We start from the raw sequence: 21,733 nt of genomic DNA on the forward strand, positions 1-21,733 counted from the left end.
GGGGAAAAATGCAATAAAGAGGCAACAGCGAACACGTATATGAAGTATCACTTAAACGCATTTATTACCGTCAGTGTATTGGGTGGCGACGGCCAAAGTGAGGCTGTGGTTAACGTAGGTCGCGGGACCCTGAGCGGTTGAAGTCTCTCTACACCCAGACTCGTCAGTCAGACCTCTTACCGCTACACGCTCTCAAAATGGCGCCGGCTCTTAAAATCTATCAGCCTGAGCGCTCTACTCTCCGGAGGAACGTCGCGTCACCAGGGCAACGACGCTCTTGCGTAGAGGCGCGACGCGGGTGAAAGTTCAGAGCTAGAGCCGCGATCCCCCACCGCCGTTTCTGGGCTCTAGGCGAGGTTCGAGCCCACGCAAGTCCCATAGTCTCGGATCACGCGAGCGTTGGCCCAGAGCTGGAGCGATCCGAGCGCGCCTCTCCCCACTCTCGGCCTTGCCTGGTCAGGCTGAGGCCCAGACGTAACCTCAGGCCGAGGGGCGGGACGAGCCGAGCGCGCGGCCCGCCCCCGAGGTCCGTTCCGCGGTCGGGGGCGCCTGCTGGAGTTGACGTTAGCCATGGAAACGAGGTGCCGGTCGCGACGCCACCGCGGTGAGCTGGTTGCCGTGGCCGCCACAGTTCCTCTGCCTTGGCGTTCGGACCGCAGGCAGCCTTCCGGCGGGATCGCGCACCCCGGGTATATCTGCGAAAGTGCCCTCACCGGGATGCCTTCGCTTCGCCTCTTCCCTCAGGTGACTCCAGGTACGTTAGATCCCTGATACCCACCTTGGCCGCCTTAATTTCCAAGCCTGTGCAGAGTGATGATTGCATTTTTTAAGACATGAGATGAGCTCTGTCTCTAGAGTTCATCAATCTGGTGTGCTTTTAACTTTCTTTCGTAAGGCTTCTTTAGACTGTTGAATTTTAGTATTTTATTTTTGAGAGATATTTGGGAAATGGAAAATGGCCCTTTCAGTCTTGGTTTAGGAATGGGCTTGTTATCCAACTAAAGATTATGAACTATGGCCCTTACTACTGTATTAATTTTCTCCTTTTCTCCACTTTTGCCCTAAATCAGTCAAATCACGGACTCCTCAATAGGAACAACTCTTTCCCCACCGATCTACACTGTCTCTCCACAATCCTGTGTTTATCAAGGACCAACATTTACTTCAGTGAAGTCTACTCCGCCAGAAGTTACTTATCAGGCCTCTGAATTGTTTTTTTCTCTTATTCAGCTGTATAATCTTAGGTGGGTTTTTTTTCTCATTTCTGCAATTAGAGCAGAGCCCATCCTTTATATTATTGGATGTCTACCATCACCCATGCCAAATCTTCACATCTTTATCATAGCATCCAAAGCCAGTTCAGATGTTGCCATTTTAGTCGTTTAATTGTTTGGACACCTGACCATCACTTTATTTAATTTCCGACTTAAAGAACTGCCTACTAGTTATTAGCTGCCACAGAAAGTACCAGGTGGGGGACCTTTTCTGTTTCTTTTTCTTTTGTAAGAAAGAACTTTATTGAGATTAAAATTCACATTCCATACAATTCAAATTTAAAACATTTTCATCACGCCCCCCAAAAGCTCTGTATCCTTTAGCAGCCATTCTCCCTGTCCCCACCAGCCCTAGGCAAACCCTAATCTGTTTTCTGTCCTTATAGATTTGCTCTGGATGTTTCATATAAATGGAATTGTACAGTATGTGGCCTTTTGTGATTGGCTTCTTCCACTTAGCATTCTGTTTTTAGGGTTCATTCATGTTGTATTAATAGCGTGCATCAGTATTTCACTGTTGTTTGTAGTCTTATTAATATTCCAATGTATGGCTATATCTGGAGAAGGAAATGGCAACCCACTCCAGTGTTCTTGCCCGAAGAATCCCATGGACAGAGGAGCTTGGCAGGCTGCAGTCCATGGGGTCACAGGGAGTCGGACACGACTGAAGCGACTGGGCATGCACCTATGGATATATCACATTTTATTTCATCTGTTGATGGCCATTTATGTTGTTTGCATTTGAGGCTATTAATAATATTTCTTCTATGAATGTTCATGTACAAATACTTGTGTAGACTAATGTTTTCTTTTCTCATGGGTAAGTACCTAGGAATGAAACTGCTAGGTCATATGGTGTGTGTGTGTGTGTGTGTGTGTGTGTGTTAGTCACTCAGTTGTGTCCAACTTGTTGAGACCCCATGGACTGTGGCCTGCCAGGCTTTTCTGTCCATGGAATTCTGCAGGCAAGAAGACTGGAGTGGAATATGATAACTCTATGTTTAGCCTTTTAAGGAACTGCCAGACTGTTTCCAAAGCAGCTGTACCATTTTACATTATCATTTGAGTGTTCTGATTTCTCTATAACTTTGGCAGTACTTGTTACTGTTTGTCTTTTAGATAGCCAGTCAAGTGGATTTGAAGATATCTCATTGTGGTTTTGGTTTGCACTTCCCCAATGAGTAATGTTGTTGAACATCATTTCGTATGCTTATGTTGGCCATTTGTATATTATCTATGGAGAAATGTCTATTCAGATCTTTTGGCCAGTTTTAAATTATTTGTATTTTCATTAAGTTGTAAGACATTTTTCTATATTTTCTACAAGTCCCATAATGAATATATAATTTGCAGAAATTTTCTCCCATTCTATGAATGGTTTTGCCTTTTTTCCATTACCTTTTACTTTTTATTTTATTCTACTTTTCTTTAGTTGGGTTATAGTTGCTTTATACTGCTGTGTCAGTTTCTGCTGTACAGCAAAGGGTATCGTCCATATATAGACATATGCCTCCTCTTTTTCGGATTTCCTTCCCATGTAGGTCACCGCAGAGCACAGAGCAGAGTTCCCTGGGCCATACAGTAGGTTCTCATTTGTTATCTGTTTTATATATAGTAGTGTATATATGTGAATCCCAGTCTCCCAATTCATCCTACCCCCACCCCTGCCTTGTTTTCACTTTCTTGATAGTGAGAACTTTTTCTTTTAGACACTTTCCCCTCTTGTATGTGTTTGTCTTATCAAGTAGTCCTACCTGCCATTGCCATGCTGGCTTAGGTAACAAAAGCTTCCTATTTTGACATTTGTAGATTTCTCTCAGGCCCACCCTTCTCTGAAAACCCCTTTTCCAAATTTATCCTTCTGTTTCTCAATTCATGCACAAAAAACCTCCAAAACTTCCATTTCATATGTCAGTAGCTTGGTGTGATTGAAAAACTCTTAGATGTAGGCCATTTTGTTTTCCCAACATGAAGTTTATTTTTTTTATTGAAAGATAATTTCTTTACAGAATTTTGTTGCTTTCTGTCAAACCTCAACATGAATCAGCCATAGGTATACATATATCTCCTCCCTTTCAACTTCCCTCCCATCTCCCTCCCCATCCCACCCTTCTAGGTTGATACAGAGCCCCTGAGCCTCTGTTTGAGTTTCCTGAGCCATACAGCAAATTCCCTTTGGCTATCTATTTTACATATGGTAATGTAAGTTTCCATGTTACTCTTTCCATACATCTCACCCTCTCCTCCCCTCTCCCCATGTCCATAAGTCTATTCTCTATGTCTGTTTCTCCATTGTTGCCCTGTAAATAAATTCTTCAGAACCATTTTTCTAGATTCTGTATATGTGCATTAGAAACAATATTTATCTTTCTCTTTCTGACTCACTTCACTCTGTATAATAGGTTCTAGGTTCATCCACCTCATCAGAACTGACTCAAATGCATTCCTTTTTATGGCTGAGTAATAGTCCATTGTGTATATGTACCACAACTTCATTATCCATTCATCTGTCAGTGGGCGTCTAGGTTGCTTCCATGTTCTAGCTGTTGTAAATAGTGCTTCAGTGAACAATGTGATACATGTGTCTTTTTTAATCCTGGTTTTCTCATGGTATATGCCTAGGAGTGGGATTGCTGGGTCATATGGTGATTTTATTCCTAGTTTTTAAGGAATCTCCATACTGTCTTCCATAGTGGCTGTATCAGTTTACATTCCAACCAACAGTGCAAGAGCATTCCCTTTTCTCCACACCCTCTCCAGCATTTATTGTTTGTAGACTTTTTGGTGATGGCCATTCTGACCAGTTTGAGGTGATATATCTCATTGTGGTTTTGATTTGCATTTCTCTAACAATGAGCAATGCTGAGCATCTTTTCCTGTGTTTGTTAGCCATCTGTATGTCTCCTTTGGAGAAATGTCTGTTTAGGTCTTTTTCACACTTTTTGATTGGGTTGTTTGTTTTTCTGGTATTGAGTTGTATGAGCTGCTTGTATATTTTGGAAATTAGTCCTTTGTCAGTTGTTTCATTTGCTATTATTTTCTCCCATTCCAAGGGTTGTCTTTTCACCTTGCTTATAGTTTCCTTTGCTGTGCAAAAGCTTTTTACGTTTAATCAGGTCCCACTTGTTTACTTTTGTTTTTATTTCCATTACTCTAGGAGGTGGGTCATAGAGGATCTTATTTTGATTTCTGTCATCAAGTGTTCTGCCTATGTTTTCCTCTAAGAGTTTTATAGCTTCTGGCCTTATATTTAGGTCATTAATCCATTTTGAGTTTATCTTTGTGTATGGTGTTAGGAAGTGTTCTAATTTCATTCTTCTACACGTAAATGTCCAATTTTCCCAGTACCATTTATTTAATAGGCTGTCTTCACCCCATTGTATCTTCTTGCCTCCTTTGTCAAAAATAAGGTACCCATAAGTACATGGGTTTATTTCTGGGCTTTCTATCTTGTTCCATTGGTCTATATTTCTGTTTTTGTGCCAGTACCATACTGTCGTGATGACTGTAGCTTTGTAGTATAATCTGAAGTCAGGAAGGTGGATTCCTCCAACTGCATTCTTCTTTCTTAAGACTTCTTTGGCTATTCAGGGTCTTTTGTGTTTCCATATGAATTGTGAAATTTTTTGTTCTGGTTCTGTGAAAAATGCCATGGGTAATTTGATAGGGATCACATTGAATCGGTAGATTGTGTTTGGTAGTATAGTCGTTTTCACAAAATTGATTCTTCGTACCCAGGAACATGAAATACCTCTCCATCTGTTTATGTTGTCTTTGATTTCTTTCATTAGTGTCTTATAATTTTCTGTGTACAGTTCTTTTTCCTAACATGAATTTTTTTGTCTTCCGAATTAGTAAAGGTGATTATGCTTAGAAATGTAGAACTTTTGTATATTTCCTTTCATATTTTAAAAATAATTTAATTTGTTTATTTTGGCCGTGCTGGGTCTTTCTTGCTGCACAGGCTTTTCTCTAGTTGCAGAGAGCTGGGGCAGCTCTCAAGTTGTGGTGCACAGGCTGCTCATTGCCGTGACTCCTCTTGTTGTGGAGCACAAGCTCTAGGGTGCCCAGGTTTTTGTAGTTGCCACACGTGGGCTTACTAGTTGCAGCTTCTGGGCTCTGGAGCACAGACTGAATGGTTGAGGCGTACAGGTTTAGTTGCTTCCCAGCATATGGGATCTTTCCAGACCAGGGATTGAACCTGTGTCTCCACTGGCAGGTGGATTCTTCACCACTTAATCACCAGGGAAGCCCCTCCTTTCAAATTTCAAAAAAAATACTTTTTTGGAAAATGGATGGGCACATTCTATTCATTATTGACAAAATTTGTGTAAGCATTTTAAAATATAACAGGAATTTCTTCTTCTTGACAAATTTAATTTTTTTAATATTTTTACTTGTAAACTAACTTTCTGTTCTTTGCTTACTCTGTGTTCTTGATAATGAAAATTAAAATAATTCCAGAGTTGCTTTTAACAGTAACAATTATTTGGGAGGAAAATTATCTCTCTTCTACTTGGTTGTAAACTCCTTTGAGTCAGACAGCAGTCTTTGTACCATCACCTAACACGTTGTAGATCATCAAAAGTTATTCCAGTGTTTCAGTTCAGTTCAGCTCAGTCACTAGTCGTGTCCGACTCTTTGCGACCCCATGAATCACAGCACGCCAGGCCTCCCTGTCCATCACCAACTCCCAGAGTTCACTCAAACTCACGTCCATCGAGTCGGTGATGCCATCCAGCCATCTCATCCTCTGTTATCCCCTTCTCCTCCTGCCCCCAATCCCTCCCAGCATCAGAGTCTTTTCCAATGAGTCAACTCTTCCCATGAGGTGGCCAAAGCACTGGAGTTTCAGCTTTAGCATCATTCCTTCCAAAGAAATCCTAGGGCTGATCTCCTTCAGAATGGACTGGTTGGATCTCCTTGCAGTCCAAGGGACTCTCAAGGGTCTTCTCCAACACCACAGTTCAAAAGCATCAATTGTTCGGCACTCAGCATTCTTCACAGTCCAACTCTCACATCCATACATGACCACTGGAAAAAACGATAGCCTTGACTAGACAGACCTTTGTTGGCAAAGTAATGTCTCTGATTTTGAACATGCTATCTAGGTTGGTCATAACTTTCCTTCCAAGGAGTAAGCATCTTTTAATTTCATGGCTGCAGTCACCATCTGCAGTGATTTTGGAGCCCAGAAAAATAAAGTCTGACACTGTTTCCACTGTTTCCCCATCTATTTCCCATGAAGTGATGGGACCGGATGCCATGATCTTCATTTTCTGAATGTTGAGCTTTAAGCCAACTTTTTCACTCTCCACTTTCACTTTCATCAAGAGGCTTTTTAGTTCCTCTTCACTTTCTGCCATAAGGGTGGTGTCATCTGCATAGCTGAGGTTATTGATATTTCTCCTGGCAATCTTGATTCCAGCTTGTGCTTCTTCCAGCCCAGGGTTTCTCATGATGTACTCTGCATAGAAGGTAAATAAGCAGGGTGACAATATACAGCCTTGACGAACTCCTTTTCCTATTTGGAACCAGTCTGTTGTTCCATGTCCAGTTCTAACTGTTGCTTCCTGACCTGCATACAGATTTCTCTAGAGGCAGGTCAGGTGGTCTGATATTCCTATCTCTTGAAGAATTTTCCACAGTTTATTGTGATCCACACAAAGGCTTTGGCATAGACAATAAAGCAGAAATAGATGTTTTTCTGGAACTCTCTTGCTTTTTCCATGATCCAGCAAATGTTGGAAATTTGATATCTGGTTCCTCTGCCTTTTCTAAAACCAGCTTGAACATCTGGAAGTTCACTGTTCACATATTGCTGAAGCCTTGGTTGGAGAATTTTGAGCATGACTTTACTAGCGTGTGAGATGAGTGCAATTGTGTGGTAGTTTGAGCATTCTTTGGCATTGCCTTTCTTTGGGATTGAAATGAAAACTAACCTTTTCCAGTCCTGTGGCCACTGCTGAGTTTTCCAAATTGGCTGGCATATTGAGTGCAGCACTTTCACAGCATCATCTTTCAGGATTTGGAATAGCTCAACTGGAATTCCATCATCTCCACTAGCTTTGTTCGTAGTGATGTTTTCTAAGGCCCACTTGACCTCACATTCCAGGATGTCTGGCTCTAGGTGAGTGATCACACCATCGTGATTATCTGGGTCGTGAATATCTTTTCTGTACAGTTCTTCTGTGTATTCTTGCCACCTCTTCTTAATATCTTCTGCTTCTGTTAGGTCCATACCATTTCTGTCCTTTATTGAGCTCATCTTTGCGTGAAATGTTCCCTTGGTATCTCTAATTTTCTTGAAGAGATCCCTAGTCTTTCCCATTCTATTGTTTTCCTCTATTACTTTGCATTGATCGCTGAGGAAGGCTTTCTTATCTCTTCTTGCTATTCTTTGGAACTCTGCATTCAGATGTTTATATCTTTCCTTTTCTCCTTTGCTTTTCACTTCTCTTCTTTTCACAGCTATTTGTAAGGCCTCTTCAGACAGCCATTTTGCTTTTTTGCATTTCTTTTCCATTGGGATGGTTAATCCCTGTCTCCTGTACAGTGTCATGAACCTCAGTCCATAGTTCATCAGGCACTCTATCTATCAGATCTAGGCCCTTAAATCTATTTCTCACTTCCACTGTATAATCATAAGGGATTTGATTTAGGTCATACCTGAATGGTCTAGTGGTTTTCCCTACTTTCTTCAGTTTAAGTCTGAATTTGGTAATAATGAGTTCATGATCTGAGCCACAGTCAGCTCCTGGTCTTGTTTTTGTTGACTGTATAGAGCTTCTCCATCTTTGGCTGCAAAGAATATAATCAATCTAATTCGGTGTTAACCATCTGGTGATGTCCATGTATAGAGACTTCTCTTGTGTTGTTGGAAGAGGGTGTTTGCTATCACCAGTGCATTTTCTTGGCAAAACTCTATTAGTCTTTGCCCTGCTTCATTCCGTATTCCAAGGCCAAATTTGCCTGTTACTCCAGGTGTTTCCTGACTTCCTACTCTTGCATTCCAGTCCCTTATATTGAACAGAACATCTTTTTTGGATGTTAGTTCTAAAAGGTCTTGTAGGTCTTCATAGAACCGTTCAACTTCAGCTTCTTCAGTGTTACTGGTTGGGGCATAGATTTGGATTACTGTGATATTGAATAGCTTGCCTTGGAAACGAACAGAGATCATTCTGTCGTTTTTGAGATTGCATCTAAGTACTGCATTTCGGACTCTTTTGTTGACCATGATGGCTACTCCATTTCTTCTGAGGGATTCCTGCCCACAGTAGTAGATATAATGGTCATCTGAGTTAAATTCACCCATTCCAGTCCATTTTAGTTTGCTGATTCCTAAAATGTCGATGTTCACCCTGCCATCTCTTGTTTGACCACTTCCAATTTGCCTTGATTCATGGACCTGACATTCCAGGTTCCTATGCAATATTGGTCTTTACAGCATCGGACCTTGCTTCTATCACCAGTCACATCCACAACTGGGTATTGTTTTTGGTTTGGCTCCATCCCTTCATTCTTTCTGGAGTTATTTTTCTACTGATCTCCAGTAGCATATTGGGCACCTACTGACCTGGGGAGTTCCTCTTTCAGTATCCTATCATTTTGCCTTTTCATACTGTTCATGGGGTTCTCAAGGCAAGAATACTGAAGTGGTTCGCCATTCCCTTCTCCAGTGGACCACATTCTGTCAGACCTCTCCACCGTGACCCGCCTGTCTTGGGTGGCCCCACGGGCATGGCTTAGTTCATTGAGTTAGACAAGGCTGTGGTCCTAGTGTGATTAGATTGACCGTCTTACTGGGATTTCTCTTACCTTGGACGTGGGGTATCTTCACGGCTGCTCCAGCAAAGCACAGCCGCTGCTCCTTACCTTGGACGAGGAGTATCTCCTCACCGCCGCCTCTCCTGACTTTGAACGTCCACATTGTTTACATTTGTGGAAAGTACTAATTTATCATTTAGCTGTTTCTCTGTGAAAGGAAGAATTTAGTCTAACAGCTATTAAAATGTAATGGTTAATCCTTGCCAGCATCTTCTAACAGTGCTTCAAGAGTAAGTTAACATAATGGGGGGAAAGGGTTGTAACATAAGTCACAGTTAATATCCTTCATATATAAAAAGTTTTTTAAAATAAGAAAAATGAATACTTCAGTTGAAAAGAGGCCAAGGACATGAGGCAATTACAAAAAATATGTGACATTTACCTATACACACAACATATATGCATATATGTAATGAATATTCTCAGAGAGATAGAGCATATTCATAAAATAATAATAGTATTCTATAAAAAGCAATATTTAGGGATGAAAAAGTGCTTTTAGAAGTTAAAAATAGGAGAGCAAAGATTTACTGTAACTTGATGTTCCTCAAAGTACAACAAAACTTTAGTAGAGGTACAGTGAACAAGTGCTCCTTGGATATCACCTCATACCTGTTAGGATAGCTGTTAAAAAAAAGATAGCAAGTGTTGGGGAGGATGTGGAGAAATTGGAACCGTCCCACTGTTAGTGGGAATACAAAATGGCACATTGCACAAAAGTAGTACAGTGCTACTGAAAACATTTTATGAAGAGTCCTTGAAAAATTAAAAATGGAACTGCCATGTGATCCAGTAATTCCATTTCTGGGTATTTATCCAAATGAATTGAAAGCAGGGTCTTTCAATATATTTGCACTTTCTTGTTTACTGAAGCATTATTCATAATAGCCAAAAAGTGGAGGCAAACCAAGTGTCCATCATCTGATGAATGGATAAAGAGCATGTGATATGTACATAAAGTGGAATATTAATAAGCCCTAAAAAAGAAATCCTGCCAGATGTGACAACATGGATGAGCCTTAAAGACATGATAAATTATATAAGCAAGTCACAGAAAGGCAAATACTACATGATTCCACTTACATAAGGTATCTAAAATCGTCAAAGTCCTAGAAACAGGGAATAGAATGATATGCCAGGCACTTGGGGGAGGAATAAATGGAAAGTTACTATTTAGCAAGTTTTAGTTACACAAGATGAATAAGTTCTAGAGACTTACTGTACAACATTACCTTGGTAGTTAACAATGCTGCATTGTACGCTTAAAAATCTAAGAGGGTAGATCTTATGTTAGTATCTTTTTCATTAAGAAAAAATTCTAATCTAGTAGAAAATAAATGTGTGGATTCAGTGAATGAAACCAACAATAAAAACAGTATGCTAGATTTTTTTTTTTTTTAAGTAACCTTTGCTAACCAAAATCAGGCAATTGCTAAAACTTCTATTTCTAGGAATTCTTTTTGCCAAATATAGAGAACTATGAATTCAGAATAATCCCCCCAAACTGCCACTTTTTGTTATCTCTTTCTTTGTTTTAAAGGATTTTCAGGCTGATATCTTGCATGATTACCAAAGTTAAGATTTTGGTAACTAAGTACTCCCATCTGTACCATTGCCAAATTGATCTCTGTTTCCTATTGGGTAACGGGTAAAAAATGTGACTCAGATTCCAAATAAAGCAACCTATTTATGGCTGTTTTGTCGGCCTGCTTTCAGAGTAGCATATGAAGAAAGCATAAGGCTTAAATCATTGTTGTGGCAACCATCTTTATCCCTTAGCTTCTCTTTTCACAGCTTTTACATTTTTTTCCCCTGAAGCCTTGAGCCATTATTCATTTTAACATATTGTAAGTAGCAGCCATATAAATACATTAGTCTGTCTTTAACAGTCTCTCAGAGTGTGCCAAATTTTCATTTAGGGAGTTAGTTTTAATCTGATTCTATTTTTCATGCTAGTAATCCAGATTAGGATTTAGAAAATCTGTCTATATAAATGTAACTGTCGTTTCATACAAAGATGTTTTTAAAGTAATCCAGGATCTGTAATAAAGTAAAAGCCAAACAGTACTAATTTATCATAATTTTTGCCTAAATGAATTTACAGCATTTGTCATGTAATACTCTTTTATTCTTACGGTATGAGAAAAAAACAACCTGATGTACTTGCTGCCTATGAAATTTCTATTTATTTATTTTTTCTTGTGTACCTTCATTCATGACATTCTTCTTTAAATGGTATATCTTTTTTAACTCCACCTGGCTAAATATTTAAGGTTCCAACTGAAGCCCAGGCCAATATTTCTGAAAGCAATTTCCATAAAACACTGCACACATGATCCGTTATTAGATATCAAGGGGAAAATAGGTTCCAAGGTCCAAATTTCCAAGTTTTCCACATAAGTTTGGAAAACTTAAATGATATATTTTAAGCAGATTTGAAATGGTGTTTTGTTTTGTTTTTAACTCGAAGATGTCTCAGAATCTTTGGTCTGCTGATATCCATTATGACTCTTCAAGATGACAGTCTGGTATAATAGTTTCTCAAACTTTAACCATAGACATCTGTTTAAGAAACATTCTGTAGGGCAAACAGTCCTGTATCTTTCAGCCTTTCTTTTTATATCCCTTTAAAATAAAGCGCCATCCCAGTGTCCTCCCCGTGCTTTAAGGCTTCTTGAGGGAACTTGTGCTCTTCATACTTTTTGGTCTGTCCTCACTTCAGCATCACTCCGGCCTTATTTTGTCCGTTGTGCCTGCTTGCTGTTCTTCCTCCGTTTTTCTCTCCCAGTAAGAACTAACTCCTCTTTCCTGATAATGAAGGAGATTAAAGTATATCATTAGACATGTAGCGAATTAAGACTTCTGACGTGTTAAAATTCTCTGGCCATTCCCTTCTCCATGGAAGAAACCCAGCCATATTTCTCCTTCAGGCTCATTCTGTTCCAGTATTACTGGGATACTACACTGCTCGAGGCAAAATCTTCTCTGAGCTGGTAGTACTATCATTAGATGCCATTATTTAGTCCGTAAGAGAAGTAAATGAAGATACTTCCAAACATTTAAAAACTTGAAATAAAGAGTTTATGGGTTTACTATTTTGAATGGGGCAGGATATGCTGGAAGAAGTTTTCAGAAACAATAAACAACATCCAACTTCCCTTTCAAACAGCAATATTTAATTTTCTTCAGTTTTAATCATCTTAGTTGAGCTATGCCATTAATGTACTACATGCCTTTCTGTGCCAGGGTATTTTACTAAATATTATAGAGACTCAGAAGTATCTCAAGATTTGGCCCTTACCCACAAATAATTTATTAATAGAGAAAAATATTTTTGAAAAGATAACATGTAAATACAAGAAATGCCCCCAGTTGATACATGCTACAAGATGAGTATATTATAAATAAGCCGTGTTTTGAGTATACAGAGAAGAGAGAGGCACAGTTTGGTCTAAGTGCTCTGCAAAATTTCAGAAAGGATTAGACTGAATCTTGAAAGTTGACTAAGATTACTGTGAAAGGAAGGGGAAGATAACCTGCTCAAAGGAGAGGGTATGAGCATGGCCACTTAGAGGCCGCAAGATGTGTTTGCAGGGCATGGGTTGAGAGTCCTATAGGATATTTGCTAACTTGAAGAGGTGTCACAACGTTGTATGTGAAATACAAAGGAAGCCTAGTGTTTGTATACTTACACACGTGGAATAACCATGTATACCTGGAAGTGTGCATACTTTTTTTTTCTATTACAAATGGGATCATCAATGTGTTTATTTTACTTTGCAATATATTGTGGGCATCTTTCCAAGTTTCCAAGTCAACAATAGATCTTCTTTAGACTATTCCACTCTTTGGAATATAATCACAGAATATTCAACCAAATAGGCGAGAACATTTAAATTTACAGAAGACTCAAAAGTACTAAAAGGTAATTGAATATGGGCAGTAACATGCAGCTAGATAATCTAGTTTATAAGGTATTTTCAATTTCTGGCTTCCTTTCCCGGCAAGTCATCTCACATTGTTCCTGACTTCCCTTAGTGGAGAAGGAGGGGTCAGCTTTTAAATGCCCAAGCCAGTCATCCAAGCTCGTTTTCCTATCTGAGAGCATCATCCATAGGTAGCTGAAATTAGAATCTTTGCCCACCTGCCCATGGTTCTGCTGAACAAGCATATCAGAACACAGTACACTGACATCAGTATGCAGGAGATACGCTCGTTCAGAGGGCGAGGAGGCAGTCTGCATTTTCTGAGGTTAAACTATCAACGAATAAGGTTCCCTCTGGCCCTCTGGTTCTGTTATTTTGTGAGTACTTGCAGGGCTGTGATGTGATTAAAAGCTATGACCTTCTGTGCAGAACTAAGACCAGTAGCTGGAAGATATAAGACAATAGGTGTTTACAGGATAAAGAACTTCCCAGCTTCCCGAGATGTGCTGTAAGGTCATAATTCTCAATGGTGACCCAAGAGCTCTCTCCAGGGCTGATACTGGTTGGGTAGGAGGAACTTTCAGAAAGACTCTCTTAAACTGATGGGAAGAAAAGTTACTTTAAGATGGCTTTAAGTTTTTTGTGTGTGGTAAAAATACATAGAACATAAAATGTACCATCTTCACCATTTCTAAGTGTACAGTTCAGTGGTGCTCTGTACAGTCACATTGTTGTGCCATGAATTGAGTCATGAAGTGGTTTGCATGTGGTAACCTAGGTAATAATATGCATGTAAACTGACCCTTAGAGTCTTTGGTTTCCAGTTCTTTCTACTACATGTTGAGTTGCAAATGGCTTTTTACTGAAATGCTACTATTTTAGCAGAATTTGACTTTTTAAATTAGCAGAAAACCTTAATTTACTATAATTGTTAAGAGATGCGACTACTAACAGTATCTCTATTTTCTCCCTCTATTTCCATTTCACTTCAAGGGAATTACAGAGAATATCCTTATTTCATAGAGCAGAGGTTGGCAAACTGTGGCCCACAGGCTCATCTGGCCCACAGCCTGTTTGGGTAAAGACTGTAAAGATATATTGAAACATGACTACTAATATCCACTTATGTATATATTATCTATGGTTGCTTTTCTGCAACAACAGCTGGGTTGAGTCACTGAAACAGAGACCATATGGTCCACAAAGCCTAAAATATTTACTATTTGACCCTTTATAGAAAAACTTTGCTCACCCTTGTAATAGAAAAGTATAAAAGAACAAACAACAGAAACACTCAAGGAAATAATCGGTTAAACCACTAGCAGATTTGAGTTGAGAGTACTGACTTTTTGAACTTGCCTTTGACCTTAGAATCTCAAAATGTGAGTTACTTAAGAAATTCTAAGTTTATCTAAGTTCTGTGTAAATTAATAGTGAATATTTTTTTTTCATAGTCACTTAAAAAGCACTTGGCAACTGTTTGTTTTGTGCCAAGTATGTGTCAGGCAATGGAAAGGAGATAGAGAAGTGAAGATACAAATCCTGCCCTAAGGAACTAACTAATGGAAATGTGGATTTTTTTCTCCCTTATGTTTTAAGTATGATGTTTTCAAATAGTGATTTTTTTCTTTTTCTTAGTGACTGCTGTGTTACAGAAAAGAAAGTGACTTTGAGAATAATCTGAGTGAGAAGGATGAGTCCAGATGTGCCTCTGCTGAACGATTACAAACAGGACTTCTTCCTGAAGCGCTTTCCACAGACTGTTCTTGGAGGCCCTCGACTCAAACTGGGCTATTGTGCCCCTCCTTACATATATGTTCATCAGATTGTCCTTTTTTTGGTACCATGGGTTTTAGGCGGAATAGGAACACTTTTGTACCAATTAGGCATCCTGGAAGACTATCACACAGCAGCACTTTCAGGTGGACTGATGCTTTTCACTGCATTTGTCATCCAGGTCACAAGTTTATACGCCAGAAACAAATCAGTAACAGTGGAGAGAATGCTAACCACAGACATCTTAGCAGAGGAAGATGAGCATGAGTTTACAGGTTGTGCTGGTGCTGAGACCATCAAATTTCTGATTCCTGGCAAAAAACATACAGCCAACACAGTTTTTCATTCTGTTCTTGCTGGATTACTGTGTGGTCTTGGAACATGGTATTTGCTCCCGCATAGAATAACCCTGCTGTATGGCAGTGCAGGAGGCACTGTTCTACTCTTTGTCTTTGGATGGATGACGCTGTGTATAGGAGAATATTCATTAATTGTAAACACACCTACAGAGTCTGCAACTTTCCAAACCCAGGATGCTTATGAAATCACTCCTCTTATGAGACCTGTTTATATTTTTTTCTTCGTTTCTGTAGATCTTGCACACAGGTAATAAACTGTCAAACACTTTATAACTTTCTTTATTTTTAAGCAATGTCCTTAGTATTAAAAAAAAAAAAGAATCTATGAATTAAGTCACCAAACCATTGAGAGATAAGTTGTTTTGATAATTAATCTCATAGGACTAATCTTTGTTAACAGTCATTCTAAAGCAGTAGTTAAATCTTATTGAAGAGTAAAAAGAAAATCCTTTATAAGTAAAGTTTAATTCCTGTATTTTACTTTAAATAAGGAGCCATGAATCTGTAACATAGCCTGGCTAAAACCTGTGAAAAGAGAACTTTCCTGTGAGGGGAAACAGAAATTTAAAATTGATACTGATAAATGTTATACATAGATTGAATGGATTTAAAATGGATAGAATAACTTACTTAATTTTGTTGTAACTATAGAAACTAATTGCTTTTTTAAACTCAATTTACTGTGGAAGAAAAAGAGAAAATAGCAATTTTAAACACAATTATTTGACCTCTTTTGCTTGCCTTTTCTAAATCTGACATTTCTTTCTATAGTTTGTAGTTTTCTCTTTCACCAATAGAAATGTAGAGGCACCACTTATGGCACCACTGAATGTTTGTGCCCGTCCATTCATATGTTGGAGAAGGAAATGGCAACTGACTCCAGTATTCTTATCTGGAAAATGCCGTGGACAGAGGAGCCTTGTGGGCTACAGTTCATGGGGTCTCAAAGAGTTGGACACGACTGAGTGACTGAGCACATTCATATGTTAAATCCCTAACCTGTATTGTGGTGGTATTTTGAGATGGAGTTTTTGGAAGCTGATTAGGACAATAAGGGTGGGGCCCTAGTGGGATGGGATTTGTACCCTTATAGGAAGAGACACCAGAGAGTCTGATTTCTCCCTTTAACATATGAAGGTAAAGGGAGAAGGCAGCTGCCTGCAAGCCAGAAAGAGTTTTCACCATACCTTAATCTTGGTGGCACTCTGATCTCAGACTTTAAGATCTGTAAGAAATAAATTTCAGTTGTTTAAGCCATTCAGACTATAGTATTTCTTTAGGAGCTAACTAAGATTTTGATACCAGGAAGCTGGGGTGAAAGTGAAAGTGTTAGATGCTCAGTCATGTCCGACTCTGATCTCATGGACTGTAGCCTGACAGACTCCTCTGTCCATGGAATTCTCCAGGCAAGAATACTGGAGTGAATTGTCATTTCCTTCTCCAGGGACCTTTCTGACCCAGGGATTGAACCCAGGTTTCCTGCAATGTGGGCAGATTCTTTACCATTTGAGCCACTAAAGATTCTTTTAGAAGATGGTGTACTCCAATAACAAATACCTTAAAGTATAGAAGCAGCTTTGGAACTGGATAATGGGTAGAGGCTAGAAGAGTTTTGAAGTGAGTGCTAGAAATATGGACATTAAAGGCAATTCTGGTGAGCTCTTAAGACAGCAGTGAGAACAGGTTATTGGAAACTAGAGGAAAGGGCAGTCCTTGTTAGAAAGTCACAAAGAATTTGTAAAGAACTTAGCTGAACCATTTTCTGAAGTTTTGTGAAAGGTATAACTTGAGAGTAATAAATTAGGTCACATAGCCAAGGAGATATCTAAGCAAAGTGTTGAATGAACAGCTTGTTTTCTCCTGACTGCTTATAATAAAATATAAAGAAGAGAGATGAATTGAAGTAGGAATTGCTAAGCAAAATGGAACCAGAGGTTGAAGGTTTAGGAAACTGTCAGCCTGTCCATATTGCAAAAAATGAGAAAGCATATTCTGAAGGGAACACCAAAGGTGTGGCCAGACTGTCACTCATTGAATTTAATGAGTTTCTGGGATTATGTGAGTAGAAACACGGAAACAAAGATATAATGAACGAAGGCTGTTCGGCTTCTTAAATTTGACAGGACAGGGATATTAGAGTTATTTGGCTGTGAACATGTGTTTTTCTTTAAGAAGAGAGAAAAGTGACCTCAAAAGTGATTCTGAGATTATCAGGTTTCAGCAGGCTAGAAGGTCTCTGCTGGAAGCGTTGGGTCTGGTACTGATCTGTAGAGCTATAGTGCATAGGACCCACACCTAGAGCTCTTTGGGTCACATGCCACTCTGGGGACCTGGACAGCAGAGTATGAAACCAAGGAGGATTATTCTCCAACCTTTAAATATAATGAAATTTGCCTTGCCAGATGTTGGACTTCTTTAGGACCAAACACCCCTTCTTTCTTTCCTGTTTCTCCCTTTGGGAATGGGAATGTCCATCTTTTGCCTGTCCCACCACTGGGTTTTGGAAGCACATGACTTGTCTGGTTTCATAGGTTCACACTGGAGAGGATTTTGCCTCAGGATAAGTCATACCTCAAGTCTTACCTGTATATGATTTAGATGATATTTAGATATAACTTTGGACTTTAGAGTTGATGCTGGAATGAGTTAAGAATTTTGTGGCTGTCGAGAAGGAATGAATATATTTTTCAGATAAGAAGAACATGAATTTGGGAGACTGGGGTGGGATGTTACAGACTGACTGTATGTCTCTTCAAAACTCATATGTTGAAGCCCTAACCCCCCAGTGTAGTGATATTTTGTGAGGGTCTTTGGGAGGTAGGTAGTTGGGGTAGTCCTAGTCCCTAATGGAATTGGTGCCCCTGTGGAGACACTAGAGAGTTTCATCTCTTTCTACCACATGAGGATGCAGTGAGAAATTGGCTTCCTGAAGCCAGAAAGAGAGTTCTCATTAGAACCCAATCATAATGGCATTCTGATCTCAGACTGTGAGAAATCAATTTCTATTGTTTGAGCTACTTGTCTTAGGATACTTTGTTATGTACCAGAACTGTGAGAAGTAAGTTTCTATTGTTTGAGCCATCTAGTCTATCCTACTTTGTTATGGTAGCCTAAAAGAAAACAAGGCATTTAAAAATGTGTAGCCAGTTTGTGTACTGAAACTGACTGATTCTTAGATGTCTGATGTTCCTTAGCTCTTAATCTTTTCTAATTGTGTTACATTGATGGACCAGAGGACACTATAAGAGCTTTATAGTTATTCAGCTAATCATATATGTAAAGAGAGAATTTATGGAAATTCTGTTATAATTGATTTCTGAGTACCACTAGAATTTCTAACTATAAAATATATTATGTTAATTGCTTGATTTTGAGAAGTTAACAAAATCAAGTTTACATGTATATTTATACATTTGACCCTTTTTAAAAGATTTTAAGTTTATAAGATTATTATTTTCAGAATGTAAATTATTGAGTTACTATCTCACTGTAGGTGAGATAACTGCAGATAAATACTATATGAAATGTGTATTCAAGTTTGGAGAGTTGTCAGATATGTCAAGTTGTATCTTAATTTCCTTTCAGAGAATATTAAAGTTTAAGAGATAAGCCATACAGTGTAGTAAATTTCTCTTTCTTCATCCTTTATTCTACCTAGTATAGTTGTATATTAATAATTTTTAAATGATTTCTTCTATACATTTTATTAAAGACAAATGTTAAACCTACAATTCTTAATTCATAGATTCTCAGGAACTGTTTGAATGAATGATACATATTTATATCATCTTATTCACTATGTATTAAGAACATCTTTTTCTAGGTACGTGGATTGTGAGTGAGTGTACAGAATTTGAAATATTTTTATGGTTGTTAGAAAAACAGGTTTTTTTCTTGCAGGCTTGGATTTTTTTTTTTTTCCTCTAGAAAATTCCTGTTACGTTATCAGAAACTTTAATATTTAAACATTTTTCTGTATAAAAGAACCACATTAATCATCTGTTTGATTATCCTGAATCATACACATAGGAAAGTAATCACAATGTTTGGTTACTTCAATTATGTGTTCTTATTTATTTGTGATATATTTATACCTTCTGTACTATTGCTTGTTGTTTACTTTAAGGACAAAAACAGATTGGAGGGGCAGGAATAGAACTTGGGTAAATAGTTCCTGAGTATACATTATTTTTATACAAATTATCCTTTCTTTGAATATGTTAGCAAGGGAACTGTTGTATTTTTTTAAAAAGAACAAAAATAGCTGTACAAATCTACACGTTTTCCTTGACCTTCTACGGCATATTGTTTGTGGTTTGATTTTCTTTTTTTGTTACTGGCGTGTTTTCATCTCAGAATGAAATGAATTTTATTTTAAAACTACACTACAGCAAGTATTATCCTCTAATGTAGCATCACATTGTTAATTAATTGTGTTCATTAATTCTCTCTGCTTATAAAAATTTGAAGGACATACATTATGAAGCAGAGTACATTAGCTTGCATCATCCTGGTATTTGTGTGAGGAAGCACATTTATACCATTATTATTATCGTAGTTGCTATGCATTTATTTCTGGGCTGTTAATTTAGACTAAAGTGGATAATTACTGAAGTTGCCTTTCTGCGTGACTTTGGTTCCTAGCAGCTCAGATATTCAAGTACAATTACTATTCTATAAGTTTTGAGATTTAGTTTTCTCTTCTGAAAATTGTCTTTGGAACTCTGTAAGTACTACAGCATTGTTGGTTTCCAGGCAAGGTGTTTGGTTAACTTTATTCCAAAAACTTAACAACATATAGATAATGTTTATTCTTCTGTGATTTGAAGTTTTTATCAAATTATTTGAAGCAATTTAATGGTAAGTGCTGTACCAAAAACCAGTTTCTCCACTTAAGATAGAAGACTTCACTCATTAATGAGATTGTGCTGTACAAGTTTCTGTTCCCAAATCTGTACCACTGTTTATTCAAAATAGAAATAGTGTATGCTGGTTAAGTTCCCAGGCTAAACCACAGAGATGTGTTCATAACCTCAGGTTGCTGACCTCTGATATTGAAGGATACTGACTTGAAATTCTAGGACCTGGGAGCAAGACAGTACAGGAAAGAGTAGGAGGAAAAGAAGAGCTTTCTCTCTTTGCTAGCTGCTAATGTATGAACCCTAGAAAGTCTTTGGCTTTTCTAGAGTTGCCTGCAATTTTAAATTAAAAAATTTTTAACTGTAAAAACTCATTAGTGGAATTGTAGCCAATGTAATTGGAGCCATATTTAAACATTTAAGGGAGAAGTATTTTTGCCATGGGCTCAGTTTAGTTTTACAAATCCCTAAACTCAGTTTTATTTAGTTCATTACTTAGTCCTTCTTTTCACATTTTAATACATATATTTTCTAAGTACTACACTTGTATACAATTGACTACTTGCTGGTATAGGAGAAGGACAGTGAGCACAGTTTGTGTTTTTGATCTTTTGCAGTTTGGTACTAGGACCTTTTTGTAAATGTATTTCTTGTTTCAGGGTGGAGGTAGGGTGTAGGGGAAAATGTATGTATGTATTGTTTTTCCTGGAAAGATCTTCTATTTATTGTTTTGTATGATTTAAATACTTTCTTTTTATTGTAGGTTTATGGTAAATATGCCAGCTCTAGAACAGATGAATCAGATTTTACACATCTTGTTTATATTTTTACCCTTTTTTTGGGCACTCGGGACCCTACCCCCACCTGATGCACTTTTCTTATGGGCAATGGAGCAGGTTTTAGAGTTCGGCCTTGGAGGCTCATCTATGTCAACTCACCTACGGTAATTATTTTCAGTATTAAAGCGATAGTGTAATTTATTCTCAAGGAACATTTTTTTTTCTTTTCAAGCAGATCTTTTTTTTCTTTCCCCCCTCTGCAGGTTGTTAATAATGTTCATCATTTCTGCTGGAACAGCTGTAGCATCTTATTTCATTCCCAGCACTGTTGGTGTGGTTCTTTTCATGACTGGACTTGGGTTCTTACTGAGTCTTAACCTAAGTGAGATGGTTCTTGTCTTCAAACACAGTGTGACCAGACACAGAGTTGGAACCAAATCTAATTCTTTATCCAGTGGTTCAGAAATCCAGTTTACTTGGAGGGAATACCTTTTCTACGGCGTTGTATTAGTCTTGGCCCTCTTAGAAACTGGTTTGTTGCATCACTTTGCTAGTTTCTCACAGATTTCCAAAAACAGTCCTCAGGCTGTTGTTGGCTATACTTTGATGATATTATTTATAATACTGTGGATACTTAAAGAAATTCAAAGTATCTATATCTTTGGAATTTTCCGGAACCCTTTCTATCCAAAGGATGTGCAAACTGTGACTTTATTCCTAGAGAAGCAGACAAAGCTTATGAAGATTGGTGTTGTCAGACGGATTTTAATAAATCTAGGTAGGCAGATAAAACATAATAAACTTGCATTATATCTAGGAAGTATACAAAAATATTACAGAATTCCTGTATTTGTATAATGTTATATTGCATATAGATATTCCTTTATGTTTTGGTTTGTTTGCTTATTCTTTTTTAATTAATTACTTGAATGT

The 21,733-nt window shown here is 38.2% G+C and overlaps 1 protein-coding gene across 3 annotated transcripts in view; it reads left to right on the plus strand.

Moving 5' to 3' along the window:
• Window positions 1–614: 614 nt before the first annotated feature.
• Window positions 615–21,733, plus strand: part of PCNX4 (pecanex 4) — a 40,166-nt gene continuing 19,047 nt past the window's right edge. Inside the window, exons 1-5 of one of the 3 annotated variants that reach the window (XM_055538238.1) lie at window positions 615–754; window positions 1,071–1,244; window positions 14,666–15,409; window positions 20,785–20,964; window positions 21,064–21,578. In XM_055538238.1, coding sequence (XP_055394213.1) covers window positions 14,721–15,409; window positions 20,785–20,964; window positions 21,064–21,578 — 1,384 coding nt within the window. In that variant the 5' untranslated portion in view covers window positions 615–754; window positions 1,071–1,244; window positions 14,666–14,720. Of the gene's footprint in view, window positions 755–1,070; window positions 1,245–2,815; window positions 2,856–14,665; window positions 15,410–20,784; window positions 20,965–21,063; window positions 21,579–21,733 lie in introns of all 3 variants that reach the window. The other 2 variants (XM_055538240.1, XM_055538239.1) reach the window with 2 other exon arrangements.

Source organism: Bubalus kerabau, chromosome 10, assembly GCF_029407905.1.
Source record: "Bubalus kerabau isolate K-KA32 ecotype Philippines breed swamp buffalo chromosome 10, PCC_UOA_SB_1v2, whole genome shotgun sequence".
Classification (NCBI taxonomy): Eukaryota; Metazoa; Chordata; class Mammalia; order Artiodactyla; family Bovidae; genus Bubalus; species Bubalus kerabau.